At 41.8% G+C, this 19,750-nt stretch overlaps 1 protein-coding gene across 11 annotated transcripts in view; it reads left to right on the top strand.

The window, feature by feature from the left end:
- Nucleotides 1–19,750, top strand: part of SLC25A13 (solute carrier family 25 member 13) — a 262,700-nt gene that overhangs the window by 134,190 nt on the left and 108,760 nt on the right. For 10 of the 11 annotated variants that reach the window (XR_008617418.1, XR_003679894.2, XR_008617416.1 and 7 more), the window contains 6 exons: nt 342–480; nt 1,236–1,329; nt 1,563–1,647; nt 4,991–5,078; nt 5,558–5,716; nt 18,542–18,594. Coding sequence is in view for 5 of the 11 variants with exons in the window: in XM_055084997.1 (XP_054940972.1) it covers nt 342–480; nt 1,236–1,329; nt 1,563–1,647; nt 4,991–5,078; nt 5,558–5,716; nt 18,542–18,594 (618 nt within the window). In the remaining 6 variants the exon portion in view is untranslated. The remainder of the gene's footprint in view (nt 1–341; nt 481–1,235; nt 1,330–1,562; nt 1,648–4,990; nt 5,079–5,557; nt 5,717–18,541; nt 18,595–19,750) is intronic. The other variant, XM_024127444.3, reaches the window with a different exon arrangement.

Below are 19,750 nucleotides of genomic sequence, written 5' to 3'. Positions count from 1 at the left end.
CATTAGATGAAATAAACAAACTTATAAAACATTTCCAATTGAAATTTGAACTCTGTAAATTACTACTGGTTCTGTTGTTATAATCCTACACATGTATTTAGTTTTCTAGGACTTTGTGGAGAGTACAAGTTCTGGTCATGATTAGTTGCAGTTACTTCTAAAAATCATTTATAGCTTTTTTTTAATGTGAAAGAAAAATGCTTATAAACATTTCTTTCTATACATGCTTTCTTGATTACTTCCAAAACTAGCATTTGATGTACGTACTTCTGAATCTTCTTCATTCTGTAAATGCTTTGTTTATTTTTCTTCTCCCCCCTCCTATTTTCAACTTATTTGAGGCTGCTGGAGGTACCACGTCCCATCAAGTTAGTTTCTCCTATTTTAATGGATTTAATTCACTCCTTAACAACATGGAACTCATTAGAAAGATCTACAGCACTCTGGCTGGCAACAGGAAAGATGTAGAGGTGACTAAGGGTGAGTGAGAATCTGAATTCTTGCCTGCAACTATCTTGGTGAGTTATTATTAGGGTAAAGAAGGCAACTAGGAGTTTACATTATAAATTTTTCTGTCCCACTGACACATATTAACCATATGGTACATGTGTGTTCTCCACCCTTAGATCAGACAAAACAATCTTCAGCACATTTTAAATAAACCCAAGACAGTCGTTGAATGAGGGAACCATGTAAAGCTTCTTAAATGTTTTCAAATCTTACTAAAACCTGAGCTAAACTGGCATCCTCTAAAGTGACCTTCAAAAGTACACAAGGAATTCCATAAACTTACACTGCTGACAGTGTGTGTTGATTGACAATCTCTGATCAAGATATCAGCATTTTAATGGGATTTTTTTTTTAAAAACAGAGAATTCCCTTCGGAATTCCACAGCTTCATTACTATTACATCCTGGGACCTATGCATATTGAGTTTCATATCTCCTTCCTGGTTTTCCCTGACCCGCAATTTGAATGGCTTCCTGTGTCATTTATTCGAAGCCTTTGGATGACACCAAGCTTTTAGAGTCAATATTAGAGAAACTATTCTGCACACTCTTTCCAGATAAATGAAAGAACTGCAAAAATTCTTACCCTATTTGGATTGACTTGAATTCTACGACTGTTAATAATAAAGTTTGGTGATGTTTGCTCATTCCTGTGCCTTGAGTTAATGCTGCATTTAGTGGCTATTCCTTCTTGAATCTTTCCCTTTTAACTCTTTTTCCATACAGAGGAGTTTGTTCTGGCAGCTCAGAAATTTGGTCAGGTTACACCCATGGAAGTTGACATCTTGTTTCAGTTAGCAGATTTATATGAGCCACGGGGGTAAGTTGCTCGGTTTTTTTTTGTTTGTTTGTTTTTTTGTTTTTTTTAATTAGCTTAATAAAGGGAGGTTAGGAGGTGGGGTAGGAGGACCGCAGCAAACCTGGAGAAAAAGAAGCCATATTAAAGATGACTCTGAAATATGGGAAACAAGAAAAGAAACGTTTTAAAATTCCATAATGTAAATTTTAATACATTTGTATTTTGTTGTTGCTTGTGCTTGCTTTTCCCTCTAGACGTATGACCTTAGCCGACATTGAACGGATCGCTCCTCTAGAAGAGGGAACTCTGCCCTTCAACTTGGCCGAGGCCCAGAGGCAGGTGGGTAAAAGGGAGCGCACTTGCTTCCTGGTGTTTCTTTGATAGGGTCACCCATCCCCTTTTCACGTGCCAATTGCCTGTACAGCACTGGTCTCTGACCTACCATTTCTTTGTTTTGCACCAAAAATCCAGACCTTTTCAAAAGTCTGGAAAGAGAAATTACTTAGAGATGTTCTGAGAAACAGATAATTGGCATTTGCTTTTCCTGTGCAAGATGGGGTGATTTCTTAACCGCCTTAGAAGCCTAACCCTCCCAAAAGAGGCAGAAGATCTTCCCTCAATCTTGTGCTGGGAGAGGTGGGACCGGAGTCCCTTTTTGGCGTCGCCGTCCAGCGTCGTGTTGTGAAACGAAAGCTAGGCTCTGCCCCACAGAGAGGCACTTCCTCAGGGCATCGCCCAACTGCCATGCCTGCCGGTTTTCTGAATATCAAAATGAGATAATTTTGTTTAGTCTGGAGTCACAGTTTGAAGGCTTTTAGACCTATTTTCTTTGTGAAAGGACTCATAAGTTATGTGGAAACAATTTGAGGAATGCTAAATTTTATTTTATGGTTAACAGAAACCAACCTCTTGAATTTGTGGAAGTCAGAAACCGAAGACCTGGGACCTCTTACATTTAACTCTTACTCGGCTTTCTATAGGTCAGGGTTAGAGAATAAAAGCCTCCAGAGCATGTGTTGTGCTTACATGGTGTTTGTAAAATAAATCCACTCACAGACGAGCATCGTTTTAGAAAAATACCTCCTTTAAGGCAAAGCCATCTCCGAATCCTGTGAGACTTAACAGTTTTTGGCTGGGAGCTCCGGGTCTGTACAGAGACGCCAGTTTGACCACAATGGGTTGATGCGGGCTGCATTTTTAGGACGGGCAGGCCTCGGGCCAGGACGCCCTCCTTTCAGCTCTTTCCCACCCGATGGCAGCGGCAGGTTTTGTGTGCAGCGTGTAACTCAGAACGGTGGGTGTGCGCTCAGTAAACCCTAACTAGGCACCTCTGGAAAACCAGCTGGCTGCTGTTAAAAGAGGAAGCCGATTTCCCCGAGTGCGGGAGAGAGAACTGTATAATCACGTGCAGAGGTGGAAGCAGCTCCGCTCTCCCCCGCTTTGATTTTTAAACACTGCTTACCAGATGATTATCTCTTCGTCTCTGTGCTACTAGCTCCTGTAGAAATTTGGGGATTAAGAAAAAGCAGAGAATTTTTTTTTTTTTTTTTTTAAAGATTCCTCCTGTTCTCCGTGGTATCCCACAAGTTTTCCTCTACGCCCTCTGCAGCTTTTGAGAGTTTCAGATGATGGGTGCTTGTGGATCCTGGACGTGAAAGGGTTAGACGAGATTGATGAGATTTATAGCAGGAAATGATTGGCTGCTGCTTAGAGGTTTAGAGCAATTCACTGGGGGCCTTGCCTGGAATATTCTTTACTATGTGAACCCCAGTGGGCCTGACAACATCGACAGACTCAAGCAATGGAGGTCACCTACCTGGTAGGCTAGGTGCTAACATTTATCCTCCACAGAGGAGTACAGGAGGAGGAGTCTGTCTTGTGTTGTTTTGTGAGCACGCCACATTTCTAGCTTTAGAAAAGTTAAATGAAAGTCTGGGATTTCATTTATTTTGTCTTTGGATGAGTTAGTGATAGCGGTAGGTTACTCTCCCCACCAACCTATTATTTTCAAAGTATTTTCACTCATTGTTTTGATGCCAGCACCTTTCTAAGTACTGCATATTTATATCCGTGTAAATAAAACAGTGCCTTTCTAACGGATGCATCTGTTAAAATGAAGTTACTATAGTTAACAGATATAGATGGAAATCATCCATCTATACGGAGATAGTGTTGGATGCACCCCATGGAATCTGCAGAAGAGATGTTTTACTTTCTTAAAGATGCATATTTCTATGTAAAGCTGTTTTCAGTTAAATAACGTTGAAGGAGATTCCAAATTATCTCAGTGTATTAGAATTGTGCTACATTGACAGCAACTAAAATTCAGTGGGTTGATAGCTGGGATTGGTCATTATTTTCATTGTTCACCGATCTTAATTATCGTGGCTTTTGAAAAAACAAATGTTACTGAATGTATTTATTCATTCAACAGGTATTTATTAAGCACCAGCTATATGCCACCCTCACGTGACAGCTCTGTGTGACATAAAATTACTATTTTATTTATGTAGACAGAGAATGGAAATACTCTGAAATGTTCTGGCATCAAAAACACTGTAAGAATAATAGGTCAAAAGAACAATCATAATACAACAACTGACTGGCCTGAAGTATGAATTTAGAAAGGATGGACAAAAAAGGGGAGAAAGTATCAAATCACCTGTAGTAAAACCACCTAGTTGTAGCCACTGTAAACATTTGGATATCTCTGGATGATGAGATAGCCAAAATGTTAGTGTTATTATTATATGCATATACATACCAAAATAACTTTTTTAAAAATAGCATATTCACACACAGTCTTTAACATTGGTTTTAAAAGATTATCATGAAACATTTCAAACATTTTAAAAGGTAAAGAAAATCATACCATGAATACCTGTCTACTCACCATATTCTTTTTAGCCTGTTTTTGCTTTATAATACCTTATGAACACTTTTTCTGAGCATCAAATATCTTTTACAATATTGCTTTTTAATGACATACAATTTTGTTTTAAAGCTATAGCATTATTTTTAACCAGTCCTCCATTATTGGACATTTAGGTATTCTCAGAGTTTTTGCTCTTAAAACAGTACTGCTTTTTAATATTCTTGTAGCTTGATCCTTGTTTATATATATGATTATTTTCTAGCCTAACTTTTTATAAGTAGAATTGCAGGGTCAAAGTTCAGGTACATTTTAAGGGTTTGGGTGCATATTGCCAAGTTTCCCTTCAGTTTATGCTTGATTAAATGGAAGATTTGAGAAGCTCTGTTTTTTTATCATCTCTTACCAGGTTGGATATTGCCATTAAACAAGCAAACAAAAAACCCCCAAACCTACCAGTCTGACAATTTGATTGATGAAGAATGATGTCTCATTAATGTTTTTAAATTTGTATCTCCTTGATCACTAATGAGAATTCAACATTTGAAAATGGGTTCATATTCATAACATTTTGGGGGGCACATAACGGCTTTCATTATATTCAAACTTGATTTTTAAAATTAATAGCAATAATTACTTTTTATTAATAAGAACTTACAAAATCTAATCATACCTTCTTCTTTGACATTTTAGTTGTATCATGAGTTTAGAACCCAGTTGTAACTTTTAAAAAATAGTATGTGCTCATTTTTGTTCTGTCTTCCTTTCTGTCTCCTGTTTTCTCACTCTGCAATTCCCGTGCATGCAAAGAAGAAGGCCTCAGTCGGTTCATCTCGACCAATTCTCCTACAAATTGCAGAGTCAGCCTACAGGTTTGGTCTGGGTTCTGTTGCTGGAGGTGAGTCATGGATGAGTGCAAATTTTTCATTTTTGTTATTCCTCTTTTTCCTCTGATTTTCCACCTTGAAATATTGAAGGGCAAAGCCTCCTCTGGTCTTTCCCTGAGCTAGTTACCAGTCTGTATCTGTGTGATAGGATAATAGCAAAGGGAACTTTTTCCTCATACCTACATCTGATCAGGGACTTAGAAGAGACTTTTTTCTCATATTTATCTGCAGATAGGCTTTCTAGAGACAGGTTAATAATGAGGTTAGGCTGTAGTGATGTGCTTTTTTAAATTTGAACTGTCTGTGATATCCTTTTATCAGGAGAGACGAATGAAAATCCAGTTATTTATTAAGGGTGTAGAGAGTTTTAAAACTTGTATATACAACATTTGTTTTTTTCTTCCATCCACATCTTCTCTTTGATGTTAACCAACTCCCCCTTTCCTCTGACCTTAATTTCTTCTGAAGTATTGTTATTCCTTGATTTTAGCTGTTGGAGCCACCGCTGTGTACCCTATCGATCTGGTAAAAACTCGAATGCAGAACCAGCGATCCACTGGCTCTTTCGTGGGAGAACTTATGTATAAAAACAGCTTGGACTGTTTTAAGAAAGTGCTACGCTATGAAGGCTTCTTTGGACTGTATAGAGGTTAGTGCCATGTGCTAAATTCATGAAAGGGGAAATAGTAGTCAGAGGTTTGGTTTTTCCATCTGAATGCCTGAAATGTATTAGAGAGACTGTGTTAAAATGGAAATACAGCAGATTCTCAATTATCCATGCTAATGGGCGTAGGCTGGAGGCATCTAGGGCATGGCTAATCAAAACAGCCCATAATCTGAAAGCCATTTATATTGCTGTACCATATGTTTTATTTCTTAAAAGTAATTATTTTCATAACCATCTCTAGTGAGTTTTTAAAAGGCTTGTATTGTTTGTGTTCTTGAACTAACTCTACTCACTGCCTAACAGGGAAAGGCAGCTGGGGGACAGGACAGAGCCTACTTGGGACTAATGATTCTCCTTGAATATTCCACAGAAATGTCTATCATGCGAGTACCCAGGGGTTCAGAGCAGCACTCGTTCCTTGACTGTCTCTTTCTGAGTTAAGGTTGCCCCTTTCCCTTCCTCTGACTCTGAACCCAATGGAGTTGATTCACATACCACTCTAGCCAGGCAGTCCTTCTCTATCCAGCTGCTTCTGTAATCATCTAAGGCTCATTAGTCAACAAGAACAGTAGCAAGAAGTATGTCGTCACAAATGGAAAGGATCCCACAGACCCTGACTGCTTGACCACCGGCACTGGCCTAAAGGACATGACTTAACTTCCCAGCCACTCCCTCTGTGATTGCCTTCTACAGAGAGAAGAGAAGTAACTGTATTTGCATCAGCTAAAATCCAGTATCGTGAGGCAGTTCCAGCTGAGCCACTTTGCCATTTGGCGACTGCAAAGCTGACGGGGTCTTCCCTCCCTTCCCCTACCAGGAGATAGTATTTAGTACTCTGCAGAGACAGACCTTGAAGCCGTGTAAGCAGCCGTGTAAGCCTGTGCCTCTAGGCCTCTTCTGCCATCTGCTGATTCTAGTCTTCCTCTTAAGCACCCAAGTTAAAAATAAAACAACAACAAAGACCCCTCTTGAAATCTCTCACCTTAGAAATGAGGAGGTTTCAAACTCCAGAGAAGCTCCATTTTGCAGGTTCTTTTGTGTAGGGAGATAACTTCCATCAAAGGCCTTTTGATCTTTCCCCTGCCCTCTTTCCCTCACCCCCTGCCTCTTCTCACAATTGGGAAGGTCTTTGACCCCAGGTGATTGATGATGACCCTTACAGGGTCACTGCCTTTCATTTGAAATACTTTTCCCTCCTGGTGACAACAGACCTCACAAACGAAATGTCTCCCCGAGTAGTACAAGGTTAATGTCACAGTTCCTGCTTTGCAGTGATTCAGCAAAGGCTACTACTACTACCTGTTCATGTGGGTTATTTTCTGTGGGGAGGGCTTTGAGCCTCAAACCGGACAAATGTCTCAGCCTTGGCATTGCTTCACAAACTACTTTCATGGGCTTCCCTTGGTGTTGGATTAAACGTCAAGGGTGCCTTTAGAATTGTGAGAAATAATTTTTGTCCTGCTGAATGCCTTTAATATGCTTGTGTTGACCTGGTTTGTTTGAATTTTGAGTCCCTTCTCTTTCCTCTTTGACCACACCTGGTGGGTCTTGATTCTTGGTTGCATCTGGAATTCCTTCCTCAACCTATCCTTTTGACCCCATGGACAAAACAGCTTAAAGCGTACCTGAGTACTGAGCTACTGTGGGCCATCCCATAAACCTCATGCTGTTTCAGTTATATCAGTGAGACTGGCGGAACTGGTTTTAGCTCCTCAGGGAAGGGGAGTAAGCCGGCCTGTCAGACAGACATGGAGGCTCCCTTTGAACACCAAAGAGGCAGCTCTCGTCCTTTTCCTGGTTTAGAAAGAGCCATTTATCTAACCTGTTTTGGGTGCCTGATCCCTAAGGGGTTCTCTTGTCAGAGGATGATAAGTAGAGTGTGAATATAAGATGATTAGTGCTAGGAGTCACCTGTGTTCATTTCTCCCTGACTCCTTATCTCTTCTAGTAGACAATTTTAGAACAAAAGATGTACTATAAAGCTTTGTTTAGTTTCTGTTTCGTAATTTGGTTCTTGAGGGCAAAGAGGTGATTGGCAGTTTAGGCTTTTGAAAAAATTATATATAGTCTTGCTTCATAAATGAATTATTGATTGGTTGGGGACTAATTCCCTTTAGTGCCTTGCACATAATCATTGATTAATAATTGTGCGTAACTGTATATTTGTAAATGCTTGTCACTGGACAAGAGAGGGATCAGATGAAAACGGGGAACTATCATTACCAGCAAAAAATTATAATAGAAACAAAAAAGACCCCAACTATTTCTGAGAATCAGTATTCTAACCTTCGTGTGGAAAGTCAAGATATAAAACACCCGACATGTGATTCTTGGACTATAAATTTCTTATTAAATGTAATTTTGTTTAAAATTTTAATATTCCAGGGGAAAACAGTTAAATTTTAATTTTGAGAATTTAGAATTGCTGCCGTTCACACTCCACCTAGCAATACTTGAGAAGGTGGCAGAGTACATCTCTAATTTATAAACATGTTTCAAAATATTGAGCCTATTTTTTCCTATTATGGAATTTTGCTTAACATGTAATTTTTCTGCATCAAGACCTATATAATTGCTAATATTTCCCGAAGAGTATAATTTGGGAATGTTGCATAAGTAAGTTCTCTCCCCTATTGTAAAGCTATCTTTATGGATATTTGGAGGAAAAGTTGGCAGTTGGCCCTGAAAGAAGGTCCTTGCAGCATGCATCCTTATTACAAGGTTAATGTAGCATCGCTCTCCCTCTCTTTTTTTTCCTTACAACAAGAATACGGAACTCTAAAGGAAGCGGTTTTGTATTTAAAAATAGTTCCCTGTGGAGCTCCGAGAGGGAAGGCTCTTTTTCAGGAACTCATTCGACGCGAGTTGTTTTCCTCTGTCCTTTCTCTGGCAGTTGCCAGCATCTGTGCGCAGCCCTGGAAGTTATCCCGTCATAAGCGGGGACCACGTTTGAATCGTCATCCAGGGAACTGGGGGATTTTTAGCACTGTCTTCAGTTGATGCTGAGTCCTAGGAATTTTAGTGCTGTGAGTTGGTGAGGTCTTCTCTCCATGTTTCTGTGCAGCTCCCTGCTTCTTTGTCTCTCAGAGCCTCTTATCTTTGGGGGGTAAGTTTGGTTGTTAGAAGTGATCCTCTTAGAAATCCTATGAGACTGACTCTGCAACCCTTCTCTATAATGCAGACTACTTTCTTTACAAGAAAATTATTGATTTTCCTAGGTTGTTCTGTAATTTTTGAAATTCAGACCCTTTAGGCTAAGTCTATCTGTATCACAGGAAATAACACCCAAGAAAATCCACATCTCCCAGAAGTCACTTGTAAAAGTCTTCTTTTATTTCCTCCCCAGTCTCCAGATTGATTTAATGCACTCGGGTGTTTAAAATCCTTAATGAATTACCTGACAGCTCATTTGGTTTGAATGAACTACATGACCAAACGAGTCAGTTATTGGCTAGCTGTAGACTTGGCATATCAAAGAGAAACAATTGATTGGGTAATCATCCATAATTAAATGCTCTTAACGTTCCAGGAATAACTAATTTCTGCCTCTAAATTTTTGCTACACTCTCCTCTCTCAGACGCTTCAGGTAATGAGATGAGTACCCTTAGAAATTGGAAAATGTTATGGGGAGGGAGGACCATGGGGAGAAAGATGGATTCAGGATAAATACTTCCTAAAGCAAGGTTTTAGTTTTTATTTCTGTTCATGGGAAAAAAAGAAAATCTGCCAGAAAGGGAAATTAGATCACTTTGTGAATTAAACTTAATTTGGAGTACTACTTAGTCTTTGAGGCAGTTGGCAAAAAAAAAAAAAAAAAAAAAAAAAAAGAAAAAGAAAAGATTTTTTTTAAATCAGCCCATTGACCAGGCTTGCAGAGTTTTAAATGTGTCTATTTCAGGTCGTCTGCGTGGTGCAGAAGCAGTCGTCTTCCATCCTGGAATGTTCTCAAGGTGACATCTAGAGGATATTGTGGTGATATCTCAGGAAGTTTTGTCAGATAACTAGTTTAAGCTAGGTCTCTTGGGTGGTTAATGGTTCTATAGAAGGCAGTATCCAAATTATGTGGATCCACAGTGAGATTCCTTCCTGCTTAATTCTTGTAGATAAAAATAAGTTTAAAAATTCTATCACCAAAATAAAGCAACTGGAGGTTGTACAAGTCTATTTTGCATAACTTAAGAAGCCATGCATCTTGGCACAAACCACAGTGAATCCGTACACTGCCCTGAGTCATGGTGTCCATTCATGTCCAACAAAGCTTCTAATGAGTGCAGAATGGTTTGGTTTGAGTCTTATGTTCTTGGCCAATTTCTGCACATTTTCATTTAGGGTGTTAAGTTGTGAGTAGATCAAAAAGCAGATATTTGGTTATAGGAAATCAAGTGAAAATGAACAAAAGACTTGGACAGTTCCTGAGCTGGGTCATGAAATCTCCAGAAATCTACCGTGAGCACAAAGCATTAAAAGGGGAGACTAAGGTGACACAAACTTGGAACTAAAGTGGGTAGGAGTATCGTATCGTCAGAGGCTTGAGAGGGCCGGATGAGCTTAGAAAATTGGGAAAGATGGAACTAGACATAACCTGGAGAGGAGAAGATTAATTAGTGAACAAATTAGTTCTAGGCCTCAAGAATGATAATTTATTACCAGCTACTGCCAATGCTGAGACTGAGACAAGGGAAATAGATTAAATCTCAGCAGCAAGGAAATTTAGCTAGAAGATAAGCAGGACCCTGAAAGTTGCCGTATACTAGAGTGAAAACCTGAAGGAGGAGAGGGTATGATTCTTCTTCCCAATGATCTTCACTTCTAGAAATCCTCCAAATAGAGGAGGAGTCACAGGAACCAAGGTTTTTCTAGACCGTAACAGTATCATTCCATCATGCTTTAACAGTCAGTCTCCCAAAGGCATCCTGAGCCATAGCTAAAATAATAGACGGTTCTTGACATTTTGAGCAAAAATATTTAACCCAGATAAACAAGCATTTAAATCTTAATATCTGCCATGCCCCCAGCTCCACTGTACTCTCAGCTTGGAGTGATATCCTGAGAGCTGGTGGAAAACTGGATAGTAACGAGGGCCATGAAAGGGGATAGTGTAGTTGGGAGAGGAGGGGCATGCCTCATGCCTGGGGGCCTGTATGAGTCAAAAGCAGACAGACACAGGGGAGGGGCCGGGGGGTGGGGGGAGAAGAAAGCTTGAACAAGTGAAGAGAGAAGGCCATGGAAATAGGAGCAGGAAGAAAAGCTGTGAGGCAGGGCACACAGAGTGCTGATAGCTCCAGAATAAAGGTTAATCTGATGTTGAAAGCAAGGAGGGCTCTCTGGGAAGATGGGGACAAGTGTAGGGGCCTCCGTGGTGAGGTCAGGAGGCTAAGAATTTAACATCGGAGGGGTCGCCTCTGGGTTGAAACTAGATATCATAGAAGAGTGCTAGATGTGGTTTCAGCTACAGCAACAGGAGTATTTTATGCATTAATATCCCCTACCAAGCTCTGCTGCCCGTCTCTGCCCTGGATGCCTTGGACGCTGTCTTACGTGCTTTAAGCTACCTTTCTCGGGGCTGGGCTGGCCACTCTTGAACTTGTTTTCTGTCTGACCTGAGACAGAAATGCTGCTTTAATGACGGATTTCTCCCTTGCCGTGGCCCGACATCATCTGTGCTCCTCCGTATCTTGTCCAGTGTGGTCTGTTGGGACAGCTGCCTCATGGCGGTTACAGTTGTTCATGGACCCTCAGCCCGGCTCCTGACCCGCTGCTTTCTCTGAGCCTCGTTCCCCAGTTGAGCCCTGACTCCCGCTTGTCCACCAGGTTATAGTCTGCAGCTCAGCTCTACAGGTCAGTGCCTTCTCCTGTGAGAGCCTCGTATTCTCTGGAGAGAGAGACGTGGAGGCAGATGTGGGTGCCCACCACGTAGCCGCCCTCCTCTTACTGTGTGAAAGGGCCCAGCCCTGCAGCCTGCTAGCCCATCTTGAGCCGGCACCCAGAGAAAAGTTTCAGAACATTCTGGGCTGGAAAAAAAACGCCTCTGTTGGAGCCATAAATCCACCAGAGTGCACAGGGAAAAGCTGAGCATTCCAGGGCCAAAGAGCCCTGCTTTGGGAGGCATCATGGTCCCGAATTCAACTCAGTGCCACAGCACGGTCACCAAATAGTGAAGGACTCGGGAGAAGCTGCTTAGCCTCTCTAGAGCCCAGTTTCCATGGAAGAAGGGGAGGATAGTGATGCTAATGGCGGTGAAGAACAACAAAAAAACACCTCTGTAGTACTTACTATGTGCTTGGCACTCTTCTGAGGGTTTTGTGCATATTAACTTGTTTCATCTTCGAAACTACCCCATGCACATGGTACTGTGTTTAGCCCTATTTTACAGATGTGGAGACTAAGGTACAGAGAGGTTGGGTAACTTAACCACAATTACACAGCTACTAAATAACAGTGAAAATTCAAACCCAGCAGCCTGGCTGCAGACTCCATGCTCTTAAATCGCCCGGCTCTTCTACTCCTCAGGAGAAATTACATGGTAAAAAGTTGCTTATCATCAGAGGTTGAGAACTGTTTGAGTTCTTAACTGAAACATTTTTTTTTAACTTAAAAACGTAGTTGAAGATGTGGTGTTATGTCTCTACTGCTTCCTTATCTTTACCTAAAGTAAGTGGTGCTGCTAGACACTGTCAGACCGCGTGTGCCCTCGCTGCTTGGCGACAGCTCTTCTAAGGATGGGCATGGTGCCTTGGGGAACAGCACTGTACTCCTAACCCACTTCCCTAGTTCCTGTACTCCCATAGTCACCTAATTCCGGACTGTGAGCATTATTCAGGATGAATTGCCTCTTGTAAGCAAGAGGATAATCAAGAATATGCCTTGAACAAATAGGTAGAAAGAAACTTTCATCACCTTTTTTGAATACATAATATAGGTTGTGAACAGTGTCTGGCTCCTTGTATACATTTACTGATATCATTATCATAATAAACCAATGAGTCGTAATTAGCATCCTTGGTTTACTAATGAGGAACTTAGAGTTCAAAGAATACCCCGGTCTGGGAAGATCCCACATGCCGCGGAGCGGCTGGGCCCGGGCCCGTGAGCCATGGCCGCTGAGCCTGCGCGTCCGGAGCCTGCGCTCTGCAACGGGAGAGGCCGCAGCAGAGGGAGGCCCGCGTACCACCAAAAAAAAAAAAAAAAAAAAAAGAATAATGTCCCCAGGATCACTCAGCACAAAAGAGGTGCAGACCTAGGATTCCCACCCAGGTGTGTCTCCCTCCATGGCCCGTGTTCCAAGCCATTCGTTTTGCTGCCAGAGCCACTGGAAACAAATAGCTTTAATTAGGCCAGCACTATTAATGAGTTTCTTTCGTAGTCCCTTCTAACTCTGAGATTCTAGAATTATATTTCTAAAAACTTTTTGAGCAAGACTACAGCTTAGTAGCCCTCTGATCAGCACACTGCTCTCGGGAACTTCCTTTTGGGGGTTCTGTGTGAAGCCTACAGTGGAGGTTCGTGGTATGGGCTTAGTTCCCATACCTCCAGCTCAGTTCTTTCTCGTTGGGTTGCATGAAGGATGGGAATCAGAGGGGACAGTGTGATTTATATCTCAACCCCATGAAATCTCAAGACAAAATACTGTATTAATATTGTACCCTGTAAATCTTTTCTCGGATTAGCAGCCTTCTGGTGAAGTTTGCCAAGGAAGCATTGCCATATGTGCTGATGGAGCTGAACTAAAATGAGAAGATTAGAAAACTAACCACACTAATAAATTTCATTTGAGGCAGTTGGAAAACAGACTGCTGTTTTGACAAGTTAGAAACAACACACACATCCATTCTCTGTTTCTAATGGTTAAAATGAATTTCCAGAATCCAACAGAAACATCTTGTATTAGAAGCCTAATTTTTCTGCTGAGTTACCCAGACGTCAAACATACATGTGCTTTAAACGCCAGTGTGATGGCGTTGAAGTGCCTTCACCAGACTGGCTGTTTTAGGCATTACCGAGCCACACTACCCTTCCTCCCGCTGAGGTCAAGGAACCGGGAGGTTTATTGAAATTCCCACCTCTCTGACTTTCCTTGTCCTGCAGGTCAGGGCCCCTGCCCTCCCAACGGGCATTTTCCCACAACTAATGGTGTCAAGGCCCACATCTCTACTGGCTCTCAGATTGTCATCCACAGCTACCCTTTGTTCCCTAGTTTGCCAGGGTTGTCACCACAAGAATGGTACTTAGCCAGTACCTCACTGAGTGCCAGCATCTGGCCCAGGTCTTAGGAATGGATTTGTACTTTGGTTTTGTTCTTTCTGGGTTGAAGTTACTCATTTAATACAGTGGAACTCAGGGCCTTAGATTCAATTACTTTAACCGCCTAATTACTCTTCGTGCCTTGGGTCTCTGCCCTTACCATCTGTCCTTCACCTGCCTCCAGAACTTTTTACTTTTTGAACTTGACTCTTTAAAAGCCACCCCATGTGTCTACAGAATTTTTTCCAACGCCCTTAGTGTGGCCTGAGGAGAAGCAGCGCAGTATACCGGCTAGGAGCACCCCCTTAGAGCCAGACCACCAAGGGTTGAACCCCACTGCCCCACCTAACAGCTGAGCGACCTTGGGCGGGCTCCGAGAAGTCTGCCTCAGTTCCTCATCTGTTGATGGGATAAAAATAACACGTGCTGAGTTATTGTTATTGACTACTTGTGGTGTAGATTAAATGTGTTGATTCACATAAAGCGCATAGAGAAGTGCCTGGCACGTACTGGCTGTTGTCCTTATCGCTACTGCCATTGTTTATTACAATGTCTGTGATCTCACCACAGCCTCCAGTGACCTCGCCCTCACCCTGACTGTGCCATGGTCTTGAGAAATTTGGGTGCCTTTTTACGCTCTGTCCCCTCTGCCTGGATCACCTTGCCCTCTGTTCTACTCATGTCTCTCTTCTCCAGTGAACCTCTGCTTATCCTTAAAGAATCAAGTTAAGTATCTCCTCTTCTTTGATGCTTTTCTCCCTCCTGCAGGCAGAATAACTGGTTCTCTCCACTGTGTTCCCATAGTACTTTGGTGCCCCGGGGCTGTGATACTCAGCACTCTGTTTTTAGGTGGTGTGTCTCCTTTCTGGCACACAGAGACACCTAGGGCTCCCTTTTCTTCTAAACTGACACTGGCTCCAGGGGATGCCACAGATCTTACTATGTTCCTCCCAGTTTCTTCCAGTACCAGGCACAGAAAGCATTTGGTAAATGTTTGCTGAACAAATATTTGCTGCCCTATATATCGTCTTAAAAGCAGGGTTTTCTCTATTGTTTTGTTTTGCTCTCTGCTGTTCACAGTGCATTACTAAATTTATAGTGAGAAATACAAAACTCAATAGCTTAAAAGGCTGGCTGAAGTGATTGTATCTAACGCTATAGTCATTTGGCTCTGTGGGCTGTTTTTTATTAGTCATTTAAAAGGACCATCACAGGGTAGTTAAAGAGACAAGAGATCATCATTTAAATCACAGTGCTATCAACCCATCCATGGCTTGGTCTACAATTTAATGATGAGAGTAATACATCTAGCAAGTAAATATTTAACTAAACATTTTGGTACTTGACCTGAATGCAGAGAGTAGAATGGAAATTGTAACTGTTAAGATGTAGTTTAACCAGCTTATCCCTGAATTTTACTGGTAGAAATTAATGTTGTACTTTCATAAAGTAATAATAAAGCCTTTCTCCTCATAGATGTTATCTCATGGTATAAGTAAAGGATTAATAAGTGAGCATAGTTTAGGAGGAGAGAATTCTTACTTTGAATAAGAGTGTTTGCTTTGCCCCGATGTTTCCATATTCACATTTTCTGTGCTGCTTCGGTTCATTCAGATTAAAAAGAGTATAGCCCGTACTCAAACTAGCAGAAGCATAGGGGAACTTTTGGTAAGAGTTCACATGAGAGAGAAGGAAATCCGAGATCTCATAGGGATCCCAGGGCAGGAGTTTCACTGGAATCTGGCCTCAGTGGGACCGGAAGATGGTCAAGGCCGTCCCTCCCACCTGTGCACCTTTCACGGGCTGTGTGTTTTCTCTCTCTCTGGTGTCTCCATTCTATTCGCTACGCATTTTCTCCTGCCAACCTTCTTCCTTTTCGTATCATAGTTGCTACTTCCTTGTGGCATTATCTCACACATGTCTTCAACTGGCCACTTTCCCCACTCCATCTGGCACCTTCTCAGTTTGTGCCTTTGTGCTAACTGGCTCATCACCTTTGAGAACTCTGTCACGCTCCTGGGAGAAGGATCCTGACTGGGTAGCTCTACTCTTGGTGCCAGGTCACAGGGCCCAGGTTGCTGAACTCATTGGCTGTACATCTTTTAGGTGTCTTGCCATTGGGGATGAAATAGGCTCAAAATATGACTGCCTAGAGAAGATGTTGCAAACCCAACTGTTGATAGGATCCAGAGGCAGCTTAGTTATATCAGTGAACAAAGAGGCTGGATGTGAAAGGCAAACACACATTTGCCTGTCAGGCAGAGGACAGAGTTGGGTGTTGTCTAAAGGCATAGACTCGCTAGTGGGAAGCAGCCGCATAGCACGGGGAGATCAGCTCGGTGCTTTGTGACCACCTAGAGGGGTGGGATAGGGAGGGTGGGAGGGAGGGAGACGCAAGAGGGAGGGGATATGGGAACATATGTATATGTATAACTGATTCACTTTGTTGTAAAGCAGAAACTAACACACCATTGTAAAACAGTTATACTCCAATAAATATGTTAAAAGAATAAAAATAAAAACTAAATAAAAATATACAGGCATAGACTCTTGAGGAAGATGGCTTATATTTGAATCCCAGTCTCACTGTTAATCATCTGGGTAACAGAACAAATTACTTAATCTCTATATGCCTCAGTTTCCACTCTACAGGGTGGTTTTAAGGATTAAATGAGTTAGTAAAGTGCTTGAAATGGTGCCTGACACATAGTAAACAATATGTTGGCTGTTTTTAGAGGAAATTTTGGTTAGCATCAGCATCCTTATCATTTAGTTTTACAGTGAAATGAGCTTTCTCCAATTATGCCTAAAACATGAAGCTGTCTTGGTCTATTTAGTTTCTCCCTTTTTGCAAAGCCATAAGCCCAGAGAGATATTTCTCTATTCTGAGGATATCAACAGAGCAAGAAATGATGAACGATAATTGGCACTTGTCCTTATTGCCACGCTGGCATTAGGGCGTGGCAGGGACCTTGCTGAATTGATGCTTGGGTCCTGTCTAAAGGGCAGAGCCTCGCCCAACTGGAGATAGATTGCTGTGATGTCAGAAGGAGGCCCAGAGCTGTCAGATCCATTAATCAGTCAATTGATCAATCTAGTCATCCATTCAGCCATCTATCTATCTGTATAATCTCAAATTATGTTTAAAACCTGTGCTACTCAGCAAAACACATCTGCAGGCTGGATGCACACATCCCTTGAGCTAGCGACTTTTGGCTGTAGGCTGTTTCTTTAAGAAGATGATGTGGGCAGGGCTGGTCTCTCCGAAGAGGCTGAGGGTGGACCTTTTAATATAGCGAATTAGGAAAGGGTACTTACTGGTGACGGATAACACCGTGAAGACCCTCCCAAGGACAGCAGCATGACACAGCAACAATATATTCTGATCCTTGGGGTTAGCTTACTGTTTCCAAGGAAAGGCATCTGTCTTTGATTTGATTTTCTTAGAAAGAACAGATGAAAAAGGTAACTTTTTTTTTTTAGTTCAAATATGTAGGTCCACTACTGTCATAACTGCCTTTCCTAGAAGTGGCCCTTTCCTGTCAAAGACCACACCTCCTCCTTGTTCCCTGATTCTTAATTTCCACTCCACCTATCACGTCCAAAACTGAGCTCGGCCGTCTTCATCTGTACCAGGTGTTAGTGCTAAAAAGTGAGCTCTAGCAGTCAGAGCCAGTTACACGCCCCCCCCCCGCCCACCCCACACGCACACACCACACACACACACACCCCCACACCACACACACACACACACACACACACCCCCACACACACACACCCATCACTACACCCTGTTTTCTGTACCACATCCAGAGTGGTCTTTTGAAAATACGAAGTAGTATGAAGTAGCACATCACTCTCCTCCTAATGGAAAACCTTCTTACCTAACTTGGAGTATATCAGGCTTCGGGGTCCTGTTCTGCAGCGCGGCATCGGGCCCCACCTGTGCCTGCCTCCTGCGAGGTGATGTACTTACACTCTCCCTCGTTTTTGAGCACACCAGGCTTGTTCCCACTCTGCTGTCTTTGACCCGTCTGTTCCCCTTCCCGAATGCAATGCATGTTTCCCCAACTTTTTCAGCAAGGCCTCTGCCCTCCTTCCATCTGAGACCAGTCAGAGGGAGCCTCGTTTGTCCTGCGCTTGTCACAGAGTCATAGTTGCTAAATGTATGAATGGCTGAACCGTGGGCAGTGGGGGGGTGAGGTGAGGAGCTGAGAAAGGTGTTAGAGAAAAAGAATATTTTCACTAAAGTCCGCCGATTTAAGAGGCGGGAGGGAAAAAAACAAATCTGTGGAATAATGAGATTTCCTGTATCACTAATACTGTTGATTTATCCAATGTGCAAACGATCCAGAATGTGAGGGGGAATTTACTCAGGCCTGATGTGGCTCTTAGACATTAGTACCTAAACGTTTCATTTCAAGTATTCTCATTCAAGGTAAGAGCAGAAAATGGCAGCAAAGATTGTCCCAGTTTTTACATTGTGATCCCCCTCTTTAGAGCTGTTGATGTGTTAAGTTAATGTTAATTTATTTAATATGCTTCTACTTTTTGTTGTTTTTCAGGTCTGTTGCCACAGTTATTGGGAGTCGCCCCAGAGAAGGCCATAAAACTTACAGTAAGTCTTTTGATTTGATGCTTCAGATGAAGGGAGTTTGCACATACTCAGGAATCTAGCAGAGATTCTTATGTGAAACAGCAGGTCTGTGTTTCCTCAGAGGCACTGATTTAAACATAGAGGTGCTCACCACACATAGCTTTTTATTATTCCCCATTTAACAGTGAACGTCTGAAAATGTGATAATATACTTGAACAGGATTTTTGGTGGTTGCCAGCACCATCATCATTATCATCATCATTATAGTAGTGGCAGCAACAGCAGCTAAATTTCCTTCAGTACCTACCATATTAGGTGCTTTCCATGTATTATCTGTTACTGTTTAAATCTCAAGCAAGGTGTGACCCACAGTTGACAAGTCAGGAAAGTGAGGCCCACGGGGATTAAGTATTTACCTGTGTTTGCACAGGTCATTAGTAGGAAGACTAGAATCCAAAACCAGATTTTTCTGACTCCAAAACATATTGTTCAAGTACACATGCTATTTACAGAATTCATCTTCGGGGGGTATTCTGTACACATTTGCCAAAGTGACGTGTTTAGCGGCCTGAGTTCTAGTTTAAGTTGATCCTCCATCAGATGGGTTCTCCAGTGCCTGACTCCTGTCTGACAGGTGGTAAGTATTCAGTATGTATTTGTGCAATGGATAAATACTTGCATTTTCATCACCAAGGTCATAAAGTCCCAGAACGTTAAACTTTACTTTTGGATTGGGCTGTGTAGCATTGGTGCTGAAATTCTTCTTTTACCATCTTATTATGTGACCTTGGGACAGCTAATCTTCTGATTGATCCTTAAAATTGCTTGTAGTACATACCATTTTGAGAATGTTATACTTAATTAATTAATTAATGCTCTTGATGTTCTCTGAGAATCCTTGAGAAATTTTTTAAATACTGAATTTCTACTAAGCTAAAAGATCCGCTCAGCCAAATTTGGCTCGATGATGCTGTTTTAGATTAAATCTTGTTGGAAGACTTGAAAGTGATTTTCTAATCAAATCCTATAAAACAGGTTTTTTTTGTTTGTTTTTGGTTTTCAACATCTTTATTGGAGTGTAATTGCTTTACAGTGGTGTGTTAGTTTCTGCTTTACAACAAAGTGAATCAGTTATACATATACATATGTTCCCATATCTCTTCCCTCTTGCATCTT

Source organism: Physeter macrocephalus, chromosome 5 (genome assembly GCF_002837175.3).
Source record: "Physeter macrocephalus isolate SW-GA chromosome 5, ASM283717v5, whole genome shotgun sequence".
NCBI lineage: Eukaryota > Metazoa > Chordata > Mammalia > Artiodactyla > Physeteridae > Physeter > Physeter macrocephalus.
The sequence above is the reverse complement of the archived record's forward strand: the minus strand, read 5'-3'. Positions and strand labels throughout refer to the sequence as shown.